General features: G+C 47.9%; 1 protein-coding gene and 1 long non-coding RNA gene across 3 annotated transcripts; one reads left to right on the forward strand and one right to left on the reverse strand.

The window, feature by feature from the left end:
• Positions 1–1,699: 1,699 nt before the first annotated feature.
• Positions 1,700–9,475, reverse strand: LOC146761880 (uncharacterized). Its single transcript, XR_014942699.1, has 5 exons — positions 9,090–9,475; positions 8,487–8,570; positions 6,705–6,851; positions 6,172–6,281; positions 1,700–3,254 (listed from the first exon to the last, which is right to left on the reverse strand). It is a non-coding gene; the product is annotated as an uncharacterized LOC146761880 (long non-coding RNA).
• A 1,532-nt stretch (positions 9,476–11,007) lies between these two features.
• LOC146761881 (zinc finger CCCH domain-containing protein 11A-like) lies at positions 11,008–14,990 on the forward strand. 2 transcript variants are annotated; one of them, XM_085540877.1, is made up of 7 exons: positions 11,008–12,461; positions 12,741–12,828; positions 12,946–13,008; positions 13,261–13,347; positions 13,638–13,934; positions 14,270–14,340; positions 14,793–14,990. In XM_085540877.1, the coding sequence occupies exons 1-7, from the start codon at positions 12,408–12,410 to the stop codon at positions 14,850–14,852; spliced, it is 720 nt and encodes a 239-aa protein (XP_085397003.1). In that variant the 5' UTR covers positions 11,008–12,407; the 3' UTR covers positions 14,853–14,990. The 2 variants fall into 2 exon arrangements, with proteins under 2 accessions (XP_085397003.1, XP_085397001.1); XM_085540875.1 differs by lacking the exons at positions 14,270–14,340; positions 14,793–14,990 and having other exon boundaries at positions 13,638–14,260.
• Positions 14,991–21,379: the final 6,389 nt, after the last annotated feature.

The following is a 21,379-nucleotide window of genomic DNA, read 5'->3' on the forward strand; positions in this document are numbered from 1 at the left end:
TAGGATAGAAGGTAAAATGCAAAGGCAAAAGCACAAGCAAACTGCCAAATGGAAAGGCAACAGGAAAATGCAACAGGCCAAAGCAAATGGCAGAGGGAAAAGACAAAACACAACGACAAAGCTATAAGGCAAGGGCAAAAGAAAAAGGCAACGGGCAAACGGAAGGTCAAAAGCCAAGGGCTGAAGCAAAAGGCAAAGGGAAAATACAAAACACAAGCGCAGAAGCACCCAGCAAGGCGAACAGGCAAAGGCAATACGTATGCAAAAGGCAAAGACAAATGTAAAATGCAAAAGGCAAAAGAGAATAAACAAAAGGAAGATGGTACGTGGCATAGGACAAAAGGCCAAGGCAATAGGGAAATGAAAAAGGAAAAAAGAAAGAGCAAAGGAAAGGGCAAATTGCATACGACAGAAGGCACTGGCAAACGTCAAAAGGAAAACTGAAAATGCAAAGGCAACGGGTAAAAGAAAATGGAAAGAGCAAAAGACAAAGCGTAATGGCAAAGGCAAAACACAAAGGCAAATGGCAAAGTCAAAAGGTAAGTAGTGTAGGACAAAAAGGCAGAAGGGAAATGCAAAAGGTAAAGTGAAAAAGCTAATGCCAAAGGTAGACGGAGAAGGCAATCGGCACAGGACAAAAGGCAAAGGCAAACGCCAAAAGCAAACTGCAAAATGCAAAGGCAAAGGGCAAAAGCAAATGGCAGTGCGAAAAGCAAAAACCTGAGGGCAAATTCAATGGAGGAAAGGCAAAAGGCAAAAGCAAATAGAAAGGCAACAAGCAAAGTCAAATGTGAAATGCAAAAGGGAAAAGCAAAAGGAAAAGGAAGAAGGCAAATGGCATTGGACAAAAGGCAAAGGCAACAAGCAAAAGGAAATGGCAGTGGCATAAGACAAAACATAAAGGCAAAGGCAAAAGGCAGACTAGGTAAGTGGACTAGGTCAAACAGAATGATACAATGTCATGTCAAAGCAAAGAGTCCAAGGAAGATTAACCAATAAAAAACGCTCCTTGACCTTAATTAACGAGCTTTAATGATGCGGTGCTCAGTGACAAAGTGTAGTGGAGGGCTGTTAGAGTTAGGCTAGTATGGTTAGGTTGTGGGTGGACTTGATGATCCTTAATGCCTTTTCCAACCTGAGCAATTCTACGATTCTATGAGATTTAACACCACAGTCCTTGTGGTAGCTGTGATGGAACTTGCAGTGTCTCTGGCTTCCCCACAATCACTTTCTCCAGGCAGATTCTTAGGCCCTGCAACTTCTTGAAAACCAAGTACACACCTCTGTCCAGTTTCCGCACCAGCTCCTGCAGTGACATCTCTGACAGCTTGCTCCTCAAAGGAAAAACCAAGCAGGTGGTTGAGTCACCACCCCTGCATGTGTTTAAGAACCATTTAGATGTGGTGCTCAGGGACATGATTTGGCAGCAGGTTGTCAGGTTTAGGGTACGTTTGGTCAGGTTATGGTTGGACTTGACCATCTTTAAGGTCTTTTCCAACCTGAGCAATTCTATGACTCTATGATCCCTATCAAAGCTGACCTTCTGCAGTTTCTATAATCACTCTGCACTCTGCAAAATGTTACTCTCTGCATCCTTCTGCCTTCCAAGGCTAAGTACAGAAGCCTATCTGCCAACCAGTAGTCTTTGCTGGGCTGGTTGCTGAAATTACCCACCAACAATGAAGAGCCAACAATACAAAGAGAAGTACACGAGCTGAATCAGTCACACTTAAGACTACCAGATGCTACTAAGATCTAAACTACCTGAGCCGCCACGGGAACACTTCTTCAAGCTACACTATCATCTACTGCAGCTAGGAATTATGCTCTGTGTTCCTAAGCCTATTTCTTCAGCTGATTGGAAAGAATGCTTTAATCAGCAGCACAATATCAAGAGCTCAGGGTTCCAGTTACGTGTAGTAAAACTCGCTCTTAACAGAGACATCTTGAACTATTCTGGAAGCCACCCATTGGTTCCTGTCGACAGGAAAGATCAAATGAAATCCAACAAGCCTCCACTCTCAGCCTGTGCTTTCAAGTCACATGACAGGATCCACTAAAGTGGGATGCGAGAATGACACGAGTCCTCCAGCAGTCAGAAGCTTCATTTTAAAAATAACCACATTTCTCTGAGGCTGTAACAGCAAGTGAAATGGGCTCCCCCCCACGCCCCTGCTCACACAAGTAACCTGCTGCTGGTCGGGGTCCTGATTGGCAGGGAGCTGCAAAAAGTGCTGCCCCACACCACTCCGAGGCTGCCTTCATCAGCACAGGGCAGCATTAAGCCCAGCACCAGGCAGGGCAACTTGCACAGCACACACCAGGCTGTGGCTGGCTCAGCTTCCATGCCGCTGTGCCTGCAGTCCCACTGACCCCATGCCGCAGCGGGCGCTGTGTCATCACAAGACTGAGTGACAACAGAGGCATATTCCCTGTGGGCTCTGCCTCATAAATGCCATCACACAACCTGGTACTCTGAAGTTTACATGGGTTAATACCTTAGGAGCCCTCTCTTCAAAGAGCTAGTTCTACAAGTCTGAGTCCCACAAAGGGTGGGCGACGATGACAATCAGCAGTGTGGAAGATACCCTATCCTAAGCACGATCGTTTCCCTAAGACGTTCAAATTAGTGCTGCACAACCCTACTTAATTTTCTGTATTCATCTCTGTATTGATCTCACGTGGGTCAAAATAACACAGTGAGCACCTGCAACGAGTCTAGACCGAGAAAAACTTTTGATGGAGGGAGCAAAGAGGTCAAAACAAGATGATGCAGTGCGATGCATTCAAAGCAGCTGGCCAAGCAAAAGCTATGTGCATGCATTTCCAAGCTGAGCACGCACCTGGAGTTGGGACACTATCACTCCTTGTCAGAAAAGAATTCCTGAGTACCCTCCTAAAGAAAGCTATACACCGGCATGACTAGAGTCTGTTTACATTAATTAGCCCTCTTTACATTTTAATATGCACCATTTACTACTCCAAAGTTGCACATCCCTTTGCCTTTCCACCTGAAGGGCTTTGAAAAAGTCTCTGAAATAGAAATTCCATGACTGCTGTAATAAACTTGAGCAGGTACCTGGACTTCCATCCTGAGACATCCAATGCCTTTTACGGAAATAAAGAATACTCAAGGACTTACCCCACTAAATTCACACTCAGTTTTACACCACTGGTTTTTAGTCTGATAGGCAGGAGGCAGCAAAAGGCAACAAAAGGCAGCTATTCAGCAATCCCAGGAAGTCAGCTGGGCTCTAGGGAGACAAGAAGGGCAGTAAGGTGACAAACAACCATTGCCATTCATCCTTCTTCACAGATCTTAACATCGTTATTTCCTCCTCTCCTTCACACCCTCCCTTTGTCCAGAGGCCAGCAAGTCCTCTCTGATGGCCTGAACTGCTCAGCAAAATGGAAATCAGACAAACTGATCTCTACTCTGGGAGAGTTCCAAATCTATTAATCTGGGGCGAAACACGTGTGCTTCACAGTATTTTTCCAACCCTTAAAACCACTATCTTTCTTTATGTGTGTATTACCCATCTTGACGTTTATCAACAAACCAAGAGACATTCCTCCTTATTTCTCCTATCTCTTGGCCACTACTTTGTGCTCCTCCATAACAATCAAACACTACTGGCATATTCATTATCCTTTCTATTCTTAAAATAACAAGTACTTCTACTTGAGGGTTTTGGTTTTTATCTTCATTTCCCCATGCAATTCATTTGAAAATTAGTGATGGACAAACCTCAAGCTTTTGAGAGGTTTGAGCTGGTTATGAGAAGCATCCAGAAGCTCAGAGGCTTAGCCAAAGCTAATCTGGACATTTCCAAAGCACAAAGCTCCACACAGAGGCACAGAAACCCGGTGGCTCAGGACTCCTACCACCACTTGGCTCGCCTCTCTCAACACTGCTACCTCACCAAACATCCAGGACTGGTTTTTATCCCGTCCTTGCCAAGGAGAACACAAGATACTCAAGCACACCTTGTTCCATATATACTCTGCAAAGCTATAAACACGTTTTTAAGTCCTACAGGAAACAGAGAAACTTAAAACATATGCCTGAGGCCCCTGTTAAGCAGTAACTGTTTGCTGAATTTGGGCTCACAATAGGATTCCAACTTATCACATCCAAAGCCTTAATGTCCCTCCCAGAAAGCAGCTACTTCATCATACACAGAAGAAGGAAGGTCGCAGCAACATACACCACACACCAGCCATGCTCATAAGGACAGGTAACTCTTCTGTGACAGATTCATCAAAACCTTACTGGATTAGCCTTGCTATCACCTGCAACTAGTTCTAAACACTGTTTTGAGGGGTCAGTTCCCAAACTCTGCCAAAAGGCCACATACCATCATGAGATCAGGTACACCTGAGGCAACCACACCACTAAGGCTCCTCTGCTAAACTGAAGCAGTCCCCAGTGATGGTTAAGAAAAAAATAAAAATAAAAAAATGCAGAGTTCCAAACACAAACACTTCTCTCAGTATCCCAACACCTCTGCCTTGTCCATCACTGGCCAGCAGGACTAAAGTCAAAGCAGTGCAAACCACAATCCCAGTGAAGTAGCTGGAAGCTCTGTTTCATCTTCTCACAAGGTTAGCAGATCAGAGATCAACGAATGCAGGCTAAGCACAAGTTGGTCACAGAGAACAGGGGCTCTGCTATCACCAGCACCTGCTACATATCAAGAAGGAATGTGTGCTGCGGCATTCATTTTCCTTGACGCAACTAGGAGTTCCCCATGACTGTCAGCACTGGAAGGAAAGCAGGCTGAAGAAAAACACAGCTAAATCCAGACAGGACAGAAAAGCAGGGAGAACAAAGGACGTTTTTTGGGGGTTTTTTTTTGTTTTTTTTTGTTTGTTTGTTTTGTTTTGGTTGTTATTTGTTTGTTTGTTTGTTTAAAAAAAGGACAACACGTAAAGAAATCAGGATGGATATAATTTGAAAACTCTTTTCAAGTGGCCTGGCATCTAAGGGCAAACTGAAGACTACACAGAACACCAACAGAAAAAGAGAGAACTAACAGCCTAGGGAAGTGCCACAGAGAAACTGGGAAGCGACCAAGTCTCTGCTCAGAGAACAACTGCTGTGTGAGATAGAAAGCTGATGGTGATACCTTCTGCCAAGGAGGAGGAGAAGGGTGAGGAAGGATGCCATCTGCAGCACAGGCACACACACCAGCGGTATATCCTAGCTCAGAGCTACAATGCCAAAGTAATTAGAAGGTTTTATTTAACAGCTCTGTAAGGGACAATTCATCTACTTCAAGCTCCAGCAAGCTGCTAGTGACTGATAAACCAAGACTTCTCAGCGACCTCAAAAGCTGACAGCCTTTCAAAAAATAAACTGATTGTATGCTTTTTGAGATGGTTTGTTCAATCTACAGAAATTAATCCAGCAGGCAGCCCAATGGTCAAATTCTGGGCTGCCAGTAGAGCTATTTCATGAGCATTAGGAACAACCCCAGTTACAGAGCTACCACAGCACTGGCAGAAAACACACAGTCACCTAGGAGAATAGAAAAAAAAAAGAAACACCTTACCCTAACCTTATCTAACTCCTCTCCCAAATTTAGAATTGAAGCTATGAGTGCAAATGGCATTTAAAAATTGGGGGAAAATTCATCAGGTAATTCCAGGAAGGGTCACCCAAAAGCAAACAGCCTTTAAGCTGCAGCAGCTCAGGGCCAGGCCAGAGGTAAGAATTTTGTTTATATTGTTCATGACATAAGAAACTTTTGCCTGGTGGTAACGACAGTCCATTCCCATTGTCTCTCTGTGTTATGAATACTGCAATTGGCCTTCTGAAAGCCTCCTGGATGAATCCACCAAAAGCAAGGAAGCACCCTGCACTTGCTCTGAAGACAGAAAGAATGTAAGGTTCATAGAAACAGGCACACAAGGCTTGCAACCAGACACTGTGCTCCAAATCATGACAGAGATAGGACTATCACAGTGCCAGAACATGATTTACCACTAAAGGAAACATCCGGGAGCACATTCACAACTTCAGCTCAAGCTGTAACGGCTCAGCATGTTTAGCTTTCTTATCATTCAGCTGGAAAACAAGATACTCCCAAACATCAGCCAGCAAGAACAGAGCCTGCCCTCTGGTTTTTATGATGACAGACATCATTACTGCCGCCTCTGACACCTTACCAGGAGATGCTTCCGTTTATTAGCCTGGACTCGATTCCTTCCACTAGCAGCTGCTCCTAAACTGACCTTGATTCATACAGCAATGCCATCGACTTCTAGCACGAGCTGACCTGAAAGACAGAGAAGAGAAAGCAGGATAGAAACAAACACTGACATAGTATGTTCTAAAATTCTTGAACAAGCACAAGAGACAAAACAGGAGATAAACACATCCGCAGCAACATCCCAGTTCATAAAGAAATGGAAATCCAGCCTGGCCTCAGCAGCCCTTATATATTTCTTACACATTTGATGAAGCTGAGTGCAGTTTGAACCAGGAGAATTCACAGTCTCTTGCAAATGTCACCATAAAGCAGAACATGACACAGTAATAAAAAAAAAACACACACACAAAAAAAAAAAAAGCAATACAAAGCAAAATAAAGGAAAAATCAAGCCAAAGACCCGGGAATCAAAGTTTAGCACTGCAAAGGAAAAAAAGAGCACAGCACAGCAGAGCCAAGCACAGACGTAAAAAAACAAGGAAAACGCACCTCCCTGACATGACATCTTGCCTCCTGAGCAGGTCACGGTGTCCCTCACTCAGGTGCAGGGCAGGAAGGAAGCTGAGACCCTGTTGGATCATTGCTGTGCACTCCCATCTAAAAGGTCCATATGCTCCTTGGGAAGCACAATGCCACCTGTGGAAAAGAGAAAGCAGGAACATGACATGCAGGTGGCTATCACCCAGCAGAAGGCCAGATCCTTCCATCTGTTATCCACTCCTCTTTTTAGTCCTAACAGGGCCCTGAGAATACAGAAAAAGCAGTGCTTAGCAGAAGGACTCAGGGAAGGATCAGTAGAAACTGTCAGGAGGACAACTGGCATCGCGTGGACACAAACAGGCTGTTGGTGCAAGGAAGGAAATGGCACCTGAGCATTTCACCAGACAAGTTCCCTCCTCTCTGTCTTCCTGAAAAGATAAAAGTATAAAAACTTCTTTTCCTCTGAGCAACAACTGGAAACAAGTTCAGAAAATTATTCATTCAAAGGCATTTCTAGGAGATATACAACAGAGTCCTTCCCAGTTACACGAGCTTACGCTGTGGCCTTTGGAAAAAAAAGCTGCCTTTGTGGACCTGGGTCCTGAGGGCTCCTTTTCATCACCTGTTGGGCACAGCAGGAGAGCTTTTCTTGTACAAATCTGTGCCCTGTGAACCTTTCTCCATCCCAACACAAAGTCCAACCTAGAGCTGTGGTGCAGACACTGGATGCAGACCAGAGCAGTAAAAGAACAGAAGAGGGGAAAAACAGATACAGGTAAGACAATTTAAGAAGAGGAAAAGAGCAGAAAAGAAGAAAGGATACAGGTAAGAAAGAAAGAAGGACAGAAGATGGAAAGTGCAATAGAGGAAAGGACTGGACATGAGCAGGAGAGGAGCAGATGCAGAGCTACATCAAGGTGTGGCTTCACTCTGTCCCTGTCCACCACTGGCGACATCCCCCACTGACAGGGATGCTGCTGCCCCAGCAGCTGATGGGGTTGTGGCCTGGGGCTATGTTCCATGCAGAGCCTCTAAAACCTGGTACAGAACCCCAGTTCCCTGCCACTTCTCTTTTTCAGGTATCTGCACACGAGGAACAGGTGTTCCTCATGCCTTGCATGCTGGTAATTAGTGTGAGTAATTCCTGGGTGGGAATTGTGGGAAGGAAATTCAAGGTTTGGATGGTGAGGGGAGGTGCCTTTTGAGGGGAATGGAATATTTTTAGGGGGTGGGAAATTGTTTGGGTGGGATTTTGGAGATCAGACATGACTGTTAGGATGGGGGATATTTGGTTGGAAATATTGTTATTTCTATTACTCATTGCTTTGTATGATAAGTTATTAGATGCTTTGTGTTCCCTCTGCTGCATCTCTGCTTGCAGTCATTTGCACAGTGTCAAAGGTTCTCAGCTCTACATGCCCATCTCCAGGGTAGGATGGGGCACCACAGATGGCAGTGTTCCACAGCTACCACCAGCAGCCCAAGCTCACCCCTCCACACCTGAGGTGTGAGTGGCTGTGAGAGGAATGTCTCTGTGGAAGTGCAGCTCATTCCTCCCCTCTGATAAGGGCAGAAGGCATGAGACAAAAGAGGAAGGCAGAAGGCATCTGCATTTCCCTCATGGCTCTTATTTCCAGTGTTACTGTGGGAAATGAGCTGAGCCACTGTGCCTCTCTGTTATGGCTAGCTCTACAGCTCTGCCACTGTCTTTATACTCAGGTGTTCCTGTGTGTAATGCTCCACACTTGGACCCTGCAGAGCCCAAAGGCCTCCTTGGCTGCTGTTACTCACCTGGAGATTGAGGGTGCTGGCTCTCCACTCTGTACCTGCTTCCACGTCTCACTTGTAAGACACTGCGAGTCCACCTGGTTGGAACTGAAGTCAATAAACACAAATGTGAAAGAAATAGCAATGGATTCTTTCATTTCACAGGTATTAATCTTCATTAAAAGACGTTCTGCTGTGGAGCACAGCTGGAAGCATTTCAAATGTGCAAAAAAGGGGGAGAGCCTTGTTCCTGCCCTCCCTGATCTCATCTAAGAGCTGGCTGTCTAAGAGAAAGAGTCTCTACTTGGAGATCTGCTCCATAGCAACGTTTTGTGAATCCTGTTCTTCAGAAAAGTGTATTTGGGATTTTTTGTTTAGATCCGTGTTGGTTTTTTTCCAGAAATTCTGTTTCTGATTGCTAGCTCGAGTCCTTCACCATTCTTAGGAAAATTAAAACAGAGTAAAGCAGCTGTATCAGCTCCTGCCTTTCACTACAGTTACCATTTGAGGTTATGGTTAATGGTTGAACTGGAGAGTCTGAGTGCTGCCACAAGGCCCTGGCTGTGCCGGGCCCCTTTCCAGCCTGGGCCCCAAAGCAGCCCCGACTGTGCTGGGTTCCCCTCTCACCTGGGCCCTGCAGTGGCCTCAACTGTGCCGGGTCCCTCTCCAGTCTGGGCCCTGAGCTGGCCCCAGCTGTGCCTGGTCCTCCTCCATCCTGGGCCCCAAGGCCCTGCCTCCGCCTGCACCCCCTCAGCTCCGGGCCCTGAGCTGGCCCTAACTGTGCCAGGCCCCCCTCTGGCACAGGCCCTGCCTCAAGCCCCGCCCCCTGTGGGCAGCACTGCTAGTGCCTGGTTTTTTGCTCTCTTCCCTCTTCTTTCCCTGTTCTCTTAACAAATGCATTCAGGTCCCCCAGGATGACGGGCACTGATACTGCTGCATTCTTTCTGAACAAACTTTCTGGACAGCTCAGCTTTTTCTGCAGAGCAGCATGCCTTTGGAAATGCTTGGAGTATGTAAACTAACAGCAAGAGAACACTGAGCTCTTCTCGGTCTTTCTAGGAATGGCAAACAGACAGGAGAATGTGCCCAGCCTCGTGTGGTTGCTTGTATGCAGAAATCCCTGTCATGGTTGTCAACATCTGTGCTGTTCTGCTTTAAGGCACTAGTGTGTGACAAGAAGCCTACAGTTACCAATTTAGAGGAGGTAATTAATTGTAACAGTTCCCCTTTCTTCTTCCCTCTACACTTGGGTTTTGGCGTTCTCTTTTGCGATGTGCCAGTGTAATATCTCTGAGCCACAGAAGTGCTGCGTTTAGCAAAGCTCATGGCAACAGGCTTTGGACAACCTCAGAGCTTTGTAGATGAGGATAAGATATCTGATGATAAGAGAGAGAAAATGAATAAGATACAAGATAAGTGTTGTTTATTCCTTTTAGTCAGCACGCCATCCCTAAATCTTCCATGCTATGACTTTTATCTTAAGAGTGATGATCCCTTAACCTCACACCTTTAGCACAACACTGTCTGTGGAGATTACCACTAGTGACAAAGTATTAGTGCCGCTTTTCTGCCTCTTTCTTTTTTGTCTGTATTTTCTGGAATGTGGGGATTTTTTTCATTGCCCAGTTCAGGAGGAGGCAGGGACAAGAGACATGAGCAAGGGCAGAATGGTTTCTCTGTTACTGAATGGAATGACAGTGTTTTCTGCATGTGGACTTGCCATAGTGCTTCTTACAAGGCCTAACAGTGGGATGAAATGTGCCCGGAAGGGGGTGTAGTTTTTTAGGAAGGCAAAAGAGAAATGCAAATAATGCTAAGGGCGGCCACGAAGATGATCAGAGGGCTGGAGCACCTTTCCTATGAGGACAGGTTGAGGGAACTGGGCTTTTTTTGCTTGGCTTCAGGGAGACCTCACTGCGGCCTTGTAGTATTTGAAGGGAGCATATAAACAGCAAGGGGGAACGGCTTTTTACGAGGGTGGATAGTGATAGGACCAGGCCAGGCAGGATGTGTCTCTGGGCAGCCTGGTCTGGTGGTTGATGTCCCTGCACGCTGTGGTCCTTTTCAACCCAGGCTATTCTATGAGTCTATGACTGTACGATTGTATCAGACCTCAGGGAAGTCACGTGGAAGAGACAAGCCTTTGAAATTAAGCTTGAATCACTTTGCCCCTCATACACCTGATCACTGCATCCCTTGCTTGGCAAATGGTCTTTCTGTGGGGTGTAGATGAGGAAAGAGAAAGAGGAAAATAAAGCAGCTGCTTTGTCCTAGAGCTCTTGTTACACTGTGGTCTGGCCCTATTTTCTGAAACCAAAAGACGATGTGTGAAAGGAGGACGGGAAAGGTGCAAGGAGGTTTTCGTTTTGGTGCTGACTTCAGCCTGGTGCTTGCTGCTGGGAAAGGCACACTTGGCTCCAAGGAAGGATGCATGGGTGGAAAGTCAGTGGCCAGGGGTCAGGGATCCCCAACCATAGAGGGCAACAGCCCAACCAAGAGCTGGGGTGATTTGCTTTTAAACTGCATCCAGTGAAGTTCTGTCCCATTGGTTCTGACATATGTCTCCCCATTCCCTTCCAGTTTGTGCAGAGGTGGCATGAAACAGAGGGCATTGCTTTCTGCCAGACTGCAGGAGCAGAAGCATTTCAGGTGCCTAAATGGTTTGCTTTCCACATTGTGGTTGAATGGGGTACATATAGAAGGAGGACTTCCATTCTTGGGGTGGATATGCACATGGGAGGCTACAGAGGGAAGGCTCCATCCTGGCCAGTTCAGCCAGCAGCTGTATCCAACTGGCAGAAGCCCCACTCAGTGAGGCCAGCAATGGTCCAAGGGCCTCAAGCCCAAGCCCATGAGGCCAGCACTAAACATCAGTTCCTAAAGCCACAGTCAGAGAGGTGAGCACCAGCCTCGGGGCATACAGATGTGCACCCCTATTCCTTCCCACTATCTCCCCTGGGACTCCATTGAGCACTATGAGGCCACATTAGTCTTGACTGGTTTTTAATAAAAATTGCAAAACCATGACAGCTGCACAAGAGTCACCTTCACTTCCCTGTTGTTTGACTTCAGATCACCCCATGGGCTGACCCTGGCGTTGGTTTCCTTAAATTCGGATCTAGAAGGTGTCCACTTCCTCCCATTATGATGAAAGCGCAGAAGTCATGCGAGCATTGCTGAGGTCACAATGGTTGGCACGGTGGGAGGAGCATGTGTCCCACAGGTGGTGAGCAGAGCTGGTGCTCTGGCGAGCGTGCTGCACGCGGAGACTGAGCTCTGTGCATTTCGTGGAACAGATCACCCTGGCAGAGCCTGTCCGAAGGACTGCTGTGCTGTGTTGGTGAGCTGAGCGCAGCTTACGCTGAACAGGCCCAACAGGTGAGCTGGGTTTGGTGCTGGCTGGCTGCTGGGAGGTGTCTCTACAGACATGAAATGCTAGGCCGGGGAGAAGTCCCCAGCTCCAGCAGTGCCCCTCCACATGGCTGTTCCCAGGGGAAAGAGGTTCTTGTGGAGATTCCAACCCGTGTTTTGGTGAGGATGATGAAACACCATTCAAAAGGAAACAGAGCGCAACTTGTGCCTCACTACCACACGGATGGCTGGGTGCAGAGCTCCTGAGGAGATGGAGAAGAGCACTTGCTGACACAAGCCACGGCAGTCAGACACAAGCTGCAGCTAGCGTTGGGACGTTCTTGCAGCCAGCTGATTCCCAGACCTTTCCCTCCACAAGAGAATCAATTGCATGGCAGAACAAAGCTGGGAATATACTTCTCCTTCATGACTTTTCTCTTGTGGATGATTTCTGCAGGGTTCCTGTTTGCAGGGAGATTTGGAGGATCGAGGCAGTCTTAGGAAGAGTGAAGCCAGCTCTTTCCAAGAGCAGGGAAAGTTCCTGTGGAGAGAGCTTGTGAGAGAACTTGTGCTTCCTCTGACACTTGAGCCATCATGTCTCAGCAAGGAGACAAGTGCGGATCCAATGCCTGCTCTGTGAGCGGAAAGGTATGGCTGGGTTCCTTTGGCTTGACTTTTCTTCTTTGTTCTCATTTGTAAGGGGAAGGAGTGGAGCAGGGGGAGCCCTGCTGGTCCTTTGGGACCTCAGTAAGTGGTTGGATTTTGCGCTCACTGTTGACAGCCTGGGCTAATGGCACGGGCAGGGCTCAGGCTGTATTTTCCCTTAGTGATCAATGATGTCTCAGCACTCTGATATCCCATCTCTGGCACGATCTGGAAGCTCTCAGCTGCCCGTTCCGACCTGAGTTTCTTCCTTTCTCTCTTCAGAGGCGGCGCAGCTGCCAGACATCCAGCTGCACCTTTCAGCGCGCAGAGGGACGCAATGGGGATGGACCGTCCTTACTGCCACGCAAAAGTGAGTTTCTCTTCTGTCTGTAAAACAGGGTCTTTCTTTAGTGGGGGGTGGACACGGGCTAACAGGACAATACTGCTACTGTCATCTGTGAAATTAACACACGATCTCTTGTTTTAGGGACAGAGCCCGTGCGTCCATGCAATGGTGCTGGGCAAGGTGGGAAACGGAAAGCCCATGCAGGTAAGAACCTCTTGTGAGCTGTGGTGTGGGTACCTGCCCCTAAATAGGGCTGCATGAAGGGGTGCATGTGTGATGGAAGAGTGAAGAAAGTCCACTGCAGATCTGTGCTGACTGCAGAAATGGCACCATGCTGTAGCAGCAAAAAGGAAAATGGTAGGAACTACACTTGGAGAGTTGAAGTTGGTGGTTGGCTGTGCTCAAATCTTCCTCCCAAGAGATGCTCTTCAAGTATTTCTTGTTTCTTTCTGCCAGAAGATGACGCAAGCGGCCTTCCAGCAAAGCGCAGCCTTGCGGAAAGACTGGGGAGGACTGCAGCCTGTGACGTGGCACCCAAGAGAGGTACAGAGGCACAACAGGCATCGGGGTTTGATTCAATGTCGTTCTAGTCAGGCTTTCCGTCTGTTCTTTCCTGGGAGTGTTGTTGCTGCATGTTGCTTGAGGTCTTTGTCCCTGGGATTTACAAGTACCTTCCCTGTCCAGATTTGAAATGCAAACCCACACTTCACCCAAGATCTGCTGCTGTGAACACTCAAGATGAGATTTCCTAGTATTGTGGCCCATTCTGCAGACTGAAAGTAGCCTTGGGCTCCCTTGAAGTCTAACTGCTTCTCCTTTCTTGATTATAACAGATGTACAATGTGAGGCAAATGGAATGATCTACGTGAAAGCAGTGCAGGAAGTGCTTTCTGGGAGAGATCATCTCCAGGCTGGAGGGCTTCCAGTAACAGCAGGTCCCAGCTCAGGGAGAAGACCTTCCCTGGCTGTGTGCCCCCGCTCTGTCTCCAAGACCCTAACTGGAGGGAAACGCAAGGGCATGGACGAAGAGCAACAGGCAGCAGCGCAGTTGCCTGCTAACAAAAGAGCCAGGGGCCAGAGCACAGGCAGTGTGCCGGCCCCAGCCCCACCACGGAGCTCCAAGCAAAGAGGTAAGAAGGTGCTGTGGCACCGTCCCGGTGAAGTGCTGTCCTTATCAAACACATTGAGTTTGCTTAGGGCTTGCTTTACCTTTTCCTTCTCTGTGGAGGAGAAAGGAGTTGAAGGCTACAAAGTCCAAAGGCAGCGAGGTGCCAGAATACCTAAACGCATCTCATTCCATTAACTTCACTGTGCTCTTCTGTATTTCCCCCTGGAAATGTTACTCACTGAGAGGCTTCCTAGTCCCATTTGCTTTGTCTTTGGACTGCCATTTGTTTTCTCGGCACCCATGTTTCTGCAGCTTTGCTGTAGACAAAATGAATTCATTGGTATTCTTGCTTTCTAGCAAGAAGACAACAACAAAAAGAAAGGAAAAGGGAAATGAGAAAGGCTTCTTTGAGAGCTGCACGTGCAGAGGTGAGTCCTTGGTGAACACAGACACGCATTCTCTTGTTGGTCTCAGTGCCTACATCTGTCAGACATAAAAGAGATGGCAAAATCCTGAGAGAAGCGATGGAATAGAAAAATTGTGTGTTTGAGGAAATGACACTGTCAGTGAAAGCTGCCGTGGGGAGCTTGGACGCCTTCCTCTGGCTTGAGAACAGTGTGGTTGGTAACAGCCAGAAGGTTTTGCTGTGATAAAGAAGCTTGCCATGTTGGGCACTGCAACCTTTGAAATGACCTTCCCATGACAGAGCATGAATCTTACCATAGACAACGTGTCATGGGAAGTAGTGTCAGTGACCTGAATGAAAGGAACGTGCTGTTCCGCACGGGGTCATTCTGGAAGTTTACTGGTCAGGCTTTCTTCAAGAGATCTCCCTAGATTGTTTCTGTCCTACTTCTACGCTTGCTTTGTTTCTTTCCAGTTCTTCGCAGAGATGAACATACTTGCGGAGATGATGCAGAAGGTGAACATGAAGGACTGAGAGGAAAAGCGTCACAAGGCAGCGGCTGCAGTGCACAGCATTTCAGTTGCAGCCCAACTCAGCATTCCATGTTTTACTACATTCTGGGATTTCTTTTATTTATTTATTTATTTATTTATTTATTTTTCCTTTTTTTTTTTCTTTAATGCATTCAATCAATAAACTATCATAATTACATATTCACAAAGACTGCATAGCCTGATTTGTCCAGTGGCATTCCATGAGCAGCTGCACGGCATTTGGTCCAGAGCAGCATCTACGCATCTTCGGTCCACTACGCATCTTCAACCCACCACAGCCCATCCCAGCACCGCTCTTCCAGGCAGTGCTCCAAGTGCTCCTGCTGTTGCTAGCACTCATAGAGGTTTCCCATGGAGCTCCATGGCACACAGGACCTGGCCTCCGCACACAGCTGTACAACCCCACTCCATTGCACAGCCCTGCACACAAACATGGGCAGCTCCTCTCTTGCACACAGCCACATGCCTGCTCATACTTGTATGACCCCAGCCATTTGAATAACACTGTGCACACACATTGATGTGCAACCCTGTCCTTCTGTCTACCCATGTGCATGGACATCTATGTGTGCCACCATGCCTCCTTTGCACACCCGTGTGCCCACACAACATTCCATGCCCTTGTACTGATACTTGCTGCTACTCCTTCCCAGGCTGAAGATTCTGCACTTGCTTTTGTTAAACCACTTCACTTTTATTGGTGCCCAGCTCTCCAGTCTGTCCAGGTCTTGCTGAATGGCAGCACAGACTTCAGGTGTGCCAGCCATTCTTCCCAGCTTTGTATCATAGGCGTACTTACAGAGCATGGACACTATCCCCTCCTCAAGGTCATCAGTGAAGATACTGAACAAGATCAGACACAGCACCAAGCCCTGTGGAACACTGCAGACCACAGGTCTCCAAATGGACTCTGTGCTGTGATGCCATTATAGAAGGCTGCAGGGTTGGATGAGCATGACTTTTCCTCGGTGAATCCAAGCTGAATACTGCTGATAAACTTCTTCCTTTCCAATTGCTCGCAGAAGGCATCCAGACCAAACTGTTCCAGCACCTTTCCAGGGACAGAGGTGAAACTGACTGCCGTGCAGTTTACCAGATCCTCCTCCTGCTCCTTTCTGAAGACTGCAGAGTCACAGGCTCTCCTCCAGCTTTCAGGCACTTCTCTTCTCCAAGACCTGTCAAAGATGACAGAGTTTGGCAATTACCTCTGCCAGCTCCCTCCGCACATGTGGATGCATCCCATCAGAGTCTATGGATTTGTGCACACTGATCCCACCCAGATGCTCCCAGATCACCCCGTCCTCACCCAGAGGAAAGCTCTCCATTTCCCAGTCTTTCTCTCTTCGCTCCAGGGTCCAGGAGTCTTAAGGGGCAGTCTTTGAAGTGAAAACCAAAGTAAAGAAGGCGTTCAGCATTTCCACCATCTCAGCATCACCCATTTCCCGGACACCCCCCTTCCCTATTTCCTACCTTTAGGGATGCACCAATCCTGAGCTCCAAAGAAGCGCTATTTAAATACTGCCCAGCTCTCATGGCTAGGAATGGATTTCAAATAAGACTCATAGTCATAACGTGGTGTTGAGTGACCTGCAGTAAGCATTGTTACTGCTAGAAATGACCTGCAGTCTCAAGGAAAGGTAAACAAACCCATGCTAGGTATTACACTGAATCGCATCAGTGCAAAGGGCTTTATGACAGATTGCTTTTGTGTCAGCATCTATCAGATATCAGATGGGTCCCTTGGCTCATTTCCCACTTTGTTAGGAATTTGGAAGCACCGTGGAGGAGCTACATGCAAATCACAGTCAGTTTGACTAAATGGGGTGACAGAAGAGATGATGTCACTGTGCAGGGAGCACCAGAAAGCCAGGATGACCTGAAAAAACTCTGAACGCAATTGTGAAGTGTAACAGATCCAAGGACTGATATCAGTCACAACCCACAGCTGCAACAAACCATATAGATGTTCTGCTTCTGCCTTTGTAGCTCTACAGACAGACAGACCGTACAAATGTGGGGTGCTCACGGGTACCTCTCAGAAAACCAGTGGTGGAGGAGCACATTTGGCTGCAACATCCATCCTGCTTCCCTCGAGATGTCGGTCTCCAGCAGGTGGCGCTGTGATTCAACTTTTGCCACCGGCGGAACTTTTTCCTGGGTGCTTTACTTTAATGTGCTCCAAGTGATCAGTGCTATTCCAAGAGACTGACAGAGATTTCTCATCAGGAAATTAAGGACTGATTAGATTGGTTCCCTTGATCCACAGTCTTTGCACCATTCAGTGCACTGCAGAACTAATGAATGGCTGCATGAAGTAGATGCAGTGAAAGCTAAATTACAGCTTTAGATGGAAAAGAATGGGAGTAGCTGCTGTCCCCAAAGTCGTGGCCCTTATGCAAGTGCATGAGCCCTTTTCTCCTTTAATAACAGAGGCTTCCCAGATGCTGAAGCCTATGTGATCTGAAACGACCTGGTAGTCGAGCAGTAGTCATTTTGAGATGCTAGATGCCTTGGTTTGAAAGGATTGATACATTGTGAAAGGTTCACATTTTGTCCTGTTGCATTTCATAGAGGATCCTCCTTGGGGAAGGAGCAGTGATGCTTAACTGAACTGACATAGGGCTGGGAACTGATTTCTCTGCAGGTGGAGGTAAGGCTTCCTGCAGTGCTTTTCTCCTTGTTAGAATCAATTGCCCATACAGAAGTCACTGTCTGCTTCTGTTCTGTAGCACTAACTGACCGAAGTATCAGACAGTTCAGACAAAACATACCTCTAAGTGCTAGACATAAAGTGGACTGCAAACCTACAGCATGCTTTCTGTCACTCTGTCTCCTATAGTTGCAGACTGTGGTCTCTGGGGAATTATTGATGGGCAGGCAGGTGTTCATTCTCTGTGCATCCCACCACTGATGTATGGCTATCTGCCTCCTGCTGTGGTGCTGGCAGCAATGTGCAGCAACAGGGCAAAATCTCCAGAGAGCTCTCTCCATCCTACTTGCCAGTCCCTGTGACCAAGTCACAAGCCTGGAAATCAAAATACATACTGTCTGCCACTCAACTTCAAATGTGTTGGGCTTGAATCGCCCAGCAGAGACCTCACCTCACAAAATCCCCCCTGAGTGCCACCAGCCAAGCAGGACAGTGAAGAGGCACATGCACAGAGCTCTGAGTCCATCTACTGATGACTTTGGCCAAAAATGAGGCAGGCACTCTGGACACTGGCAAGGTAGGCCTGCTGGTTCCTCCCAGCAAATGAAATGACAGATCCCTCCTGGCTGAGTCCCACAGCTTCTTTTCAGCATCCAGGTCACGGGGATAGGAGCCCAAGTGGCTCTCTGCTCGAGTGAGGATGCCAGTCAGGAAGTCAGCCATTGCATCTGAAACAAGATGAAAGAAACAGTCGGGTTGTGTGGCACAAAACTCTTTAAAATAATTGCAGATGGACCTCAGTGTTCACATTAAGCTGATACTGCACCGAGTTCTGTCAAATGAAAGAGAAATGTGATGGTTTCTCTCAAAGAATTGCTTGCTTCCCCAGGCAGGCGCACTGGAAGACCCAGAACACTGAACTTTATTTTAAGTACCCAAGCACGAAGCTTACTTCTCTCCTCTGCCAAGGGAACAACCACTTCAAAGCACCTCTGGAGAGATCACTCAGGTCAACCAGTACTGGCAGCAAGGTTATCACTTGTGATTTCAGCACGTGTTTGTTTCTTTGTTTAATAGGTACAAAGTGTAAAAGGAAGATTTCTGCCTTTACCTGGAAATGGTTGGGAATATTGTCATTTCTTTACTGTTTAGACTGTTAATGTGTTAAATGTTTGGTGCTCACTTGGGTACATCTCTGCCTGCAGTCATTCCTGCAGCACCAAAGGCCACCCAGACCTCCATGCCCACCTCTGGGGATGCTGGAGTGGTTGCAGTGAACCAAGAGCTGCAGCTCCTCCAGACTGAATGTCTCCAGCACCATCGTTGCTGTCAACATCTCTGTGGCCTTGTGTTGTTCTCGTGGAAGGAGATGGTCATGTACTGTACAATGGCTGTGTTAACTGGGGGCACTGGGCAGTACTGGTGCCACTGGGAGGCTATTGAAGGACACAGACAGCACTGTGGTGGCTCCAGGCAGTACTGGGGGGATACAGAGTTTGCACAAAGAGAGTCTAGACAATACTGGGAAGCAATGGGAGCTTACTGGGGAACTGCAAGGAGCACGAGGGGACACTGGAGAGCTCTGGACAGCACTTGTGGTGTTGGAAGACGTACAGGCAGTACCCAGGTGGCACATATTAAGCTCATTCATTTCCTGTTCTCCAGCATCTCACGCAAGGTATTAAATGACCCACTTTTTCCACGGGGGAGACTTTCCCCTTGGGGCTGAGTTCCCACGCACCCCAGCGCTGCTCAGCTCTCCCCTGGCTCTATGTTGTTGCATTCCCACCTGATGCTGTCACTCAGTGACACACTGGCCACCAACAGACTCACTGTGGGTCCTGAGGATGGCTGGGGGTGGCACCACTGCACGTCGCACGAGGGGAAACAGAGGCAACAAGGTGAGCCAAGCGCTGCAGGGCAGAAGTTTGGCAGGATGTCACAGCGGGCACGGGGATGGCTTTTGCTCTGAGTGCTGCTGAGTCAAAGCCAAGCGTTTCTTTCCTGGAATTAAAGGCTTTTTGTCAAACTCAAAGTGTCCTCATTTCCACCCTCATCTTCCACTTCTCTCTCTCCTTTCCTCCCCCTCCAGCTTCTGGGTGCAGACAGCTGAGGGGGTCCCACTCTGCAACCCTTTAGCCTCTTTTCTTACCCCAAATGGGGACAGGAGCAAAGGCCTCCCATGCCCCTCCCACCCTTCCCAAGCTTCTGCTTTTTGCTGCCTTTTTAGCCCCAAATGAGTCACTCGGGGATTTTTTTTTGGGGGGGGGGGGGTTGGGGGGGCTATTTCTTCACTGAGCAAGTAGAGGGGGTCTCCTATGTGATGTTGAGGGGTTGGATGCACATGGGTGCTGCAGCAGTCCCCAGTCCTGCTGCTGTCCCTATTATCCCTTATTTACAGGTGATTCCATACGGGTGGACCCCAGCCAAGCTGAGGACAGGGGACAGACCCTAGAAACTGGTTCTCATCAGCAGAGTGATGCTGGGTACTCAGGACAATCCCCAGGCCTACAAGGCCGGGAGACACCAGTGGCTCTGTCCCTATTTGTCCTAAAGAGTCACCAGGAAGAGGATGGAACAAGGCATCAAGCTAGGGATCAATTCTAGGGATGGCAGCGGTGGGGGGTAAAGGGACAGCAATGAACTGAGACCCACCAGCAGCCAGGGCACAGCGACATGGTGGCAGTAATGTCCCCAAAGCCCTGGGGGCTCTGGAAAACCCAGCACAGTCATTCAGTGCTGTGCCTCAAAACTCCTGTGTGTTCCGGTAAGGAAAGAGTCCATGGCACATGCATGAGACCAGCCACACACAGCACTTCCCTTGAGTGGGGATGAGTCATCCTCAGCCTTCATCCCCAGCCCAGTAACACTGCACAGCACTGCACTCTTCCTTCCGGGGCCTCCACAAGAGCTGAGTTTGGGTTGCGGAAAAGCAGGAATTGTCCCTGCATCCCAGTGGCATCCCGCTGCATCATGTCAGTGCTCCCACAGCCCAGGGCTGCTAAGCAGTGCTGCATCCAAAAAGCCATAGCCAAATGAATGCATTTCATCCTGACTTGCGGAATAAAACTCTATAATCCAGAGATGGGTTATAAAGCAGGTATGTTTATTCCAGTGCCGGGTGCAAGGGGGATAGCTCCACCAAACTTGCACACCAACTTGTAAAATCGTGACACAGATATAGGTACATCTAATACATAGTCAATGATTTCTCAGAATTCTAATACATAGTCAGTAGTTCTCGGAATTCTGATACATATTCAGTAGGTCTTTAGCATGAAGACCCCCTCTTGTTCTTATCAGGGGGATGAAACTCCTCTTCTGGTAGTTTACAAGTAGTTATTCTCCTCCTTGCCTGATGTCGTCCGTGAGGTCTCACTCCTTATCTGCATCCTCTTTGCTCTCCTAGGCCCCTTGTTTCTTTTACTTGTAAAATTTAACTATCCTTTACTTGTTTCTATAAACTACCTTTAAGTTTCCCTCTTTTAGTCCCCCTTTATTCCATATTCCAACAGAGCATCTGTTTCCTGCTTCACTGTACAATCCCCACTTGGTATGTTATTCCTTATTTTGCATGGCAGAGTTCCTTCTTATTTCCCCTGATGGAGGTGGGACCTTCCTCCGTCAGCTCCACCAAAGAGCTCCCTGGCTCCAAGGAGGTGTGAAACCTCCCCAGCCACTGCATTGACAAGGAGGGAAGGTTTGGACCCGGCTGCTCCTCACGCAACCTGTGAAACCCCACTTATTGTACGCCATAGAGAGGCTATGTGAAAGCAGGGGGAAGGCAGCCTTGTTCCCAATTCAGTCAATAGCCATTTCAGCACAGACCACAGTGGGATAAGGACATGGGTCACTGC

This window comes from Coturnix japonica, chromosome 2, assembly GCF_054131305.1.
Source record: "Coturnix japonica strain WE chromosome 2, WE-NBRP24, whole genome shotgun sequence".
Lineage (NCBI taxonomy): Eukaryota > Metazoa > Chordata > Aves > Galliformes > Phasianidae > Coturnix > Coturnix japonica.

What these genes read in the sequence shown, in the direction of transcription:
- LOC146761881 (XM_085540875.1), top strand. Translation starts at nt 12,408, where the DNA reads ATGTCTCAGCAAGGAGACAAGTGCGGATCCAATGCCTGCTCTGTGAGC. An exon ending in CCTGCTCTGTGAGCGGAAAG is followed by an intron (nt 12,462 to 12,740) that starts GTATGGCTGGGT and finishes TTCTCTCTTCAG; the next exon opens with AGGCGGCGCAGCTGCCAGAC. An exon ending in TGACGTGGCACCCAAGAGAG is followed by an intron (nt 13,348 to 13,637) that starts GTACAGAGGCAC and finishes TGATTATAACAG; the next exon opens with ATGTACAATGTGAGGCAAAT.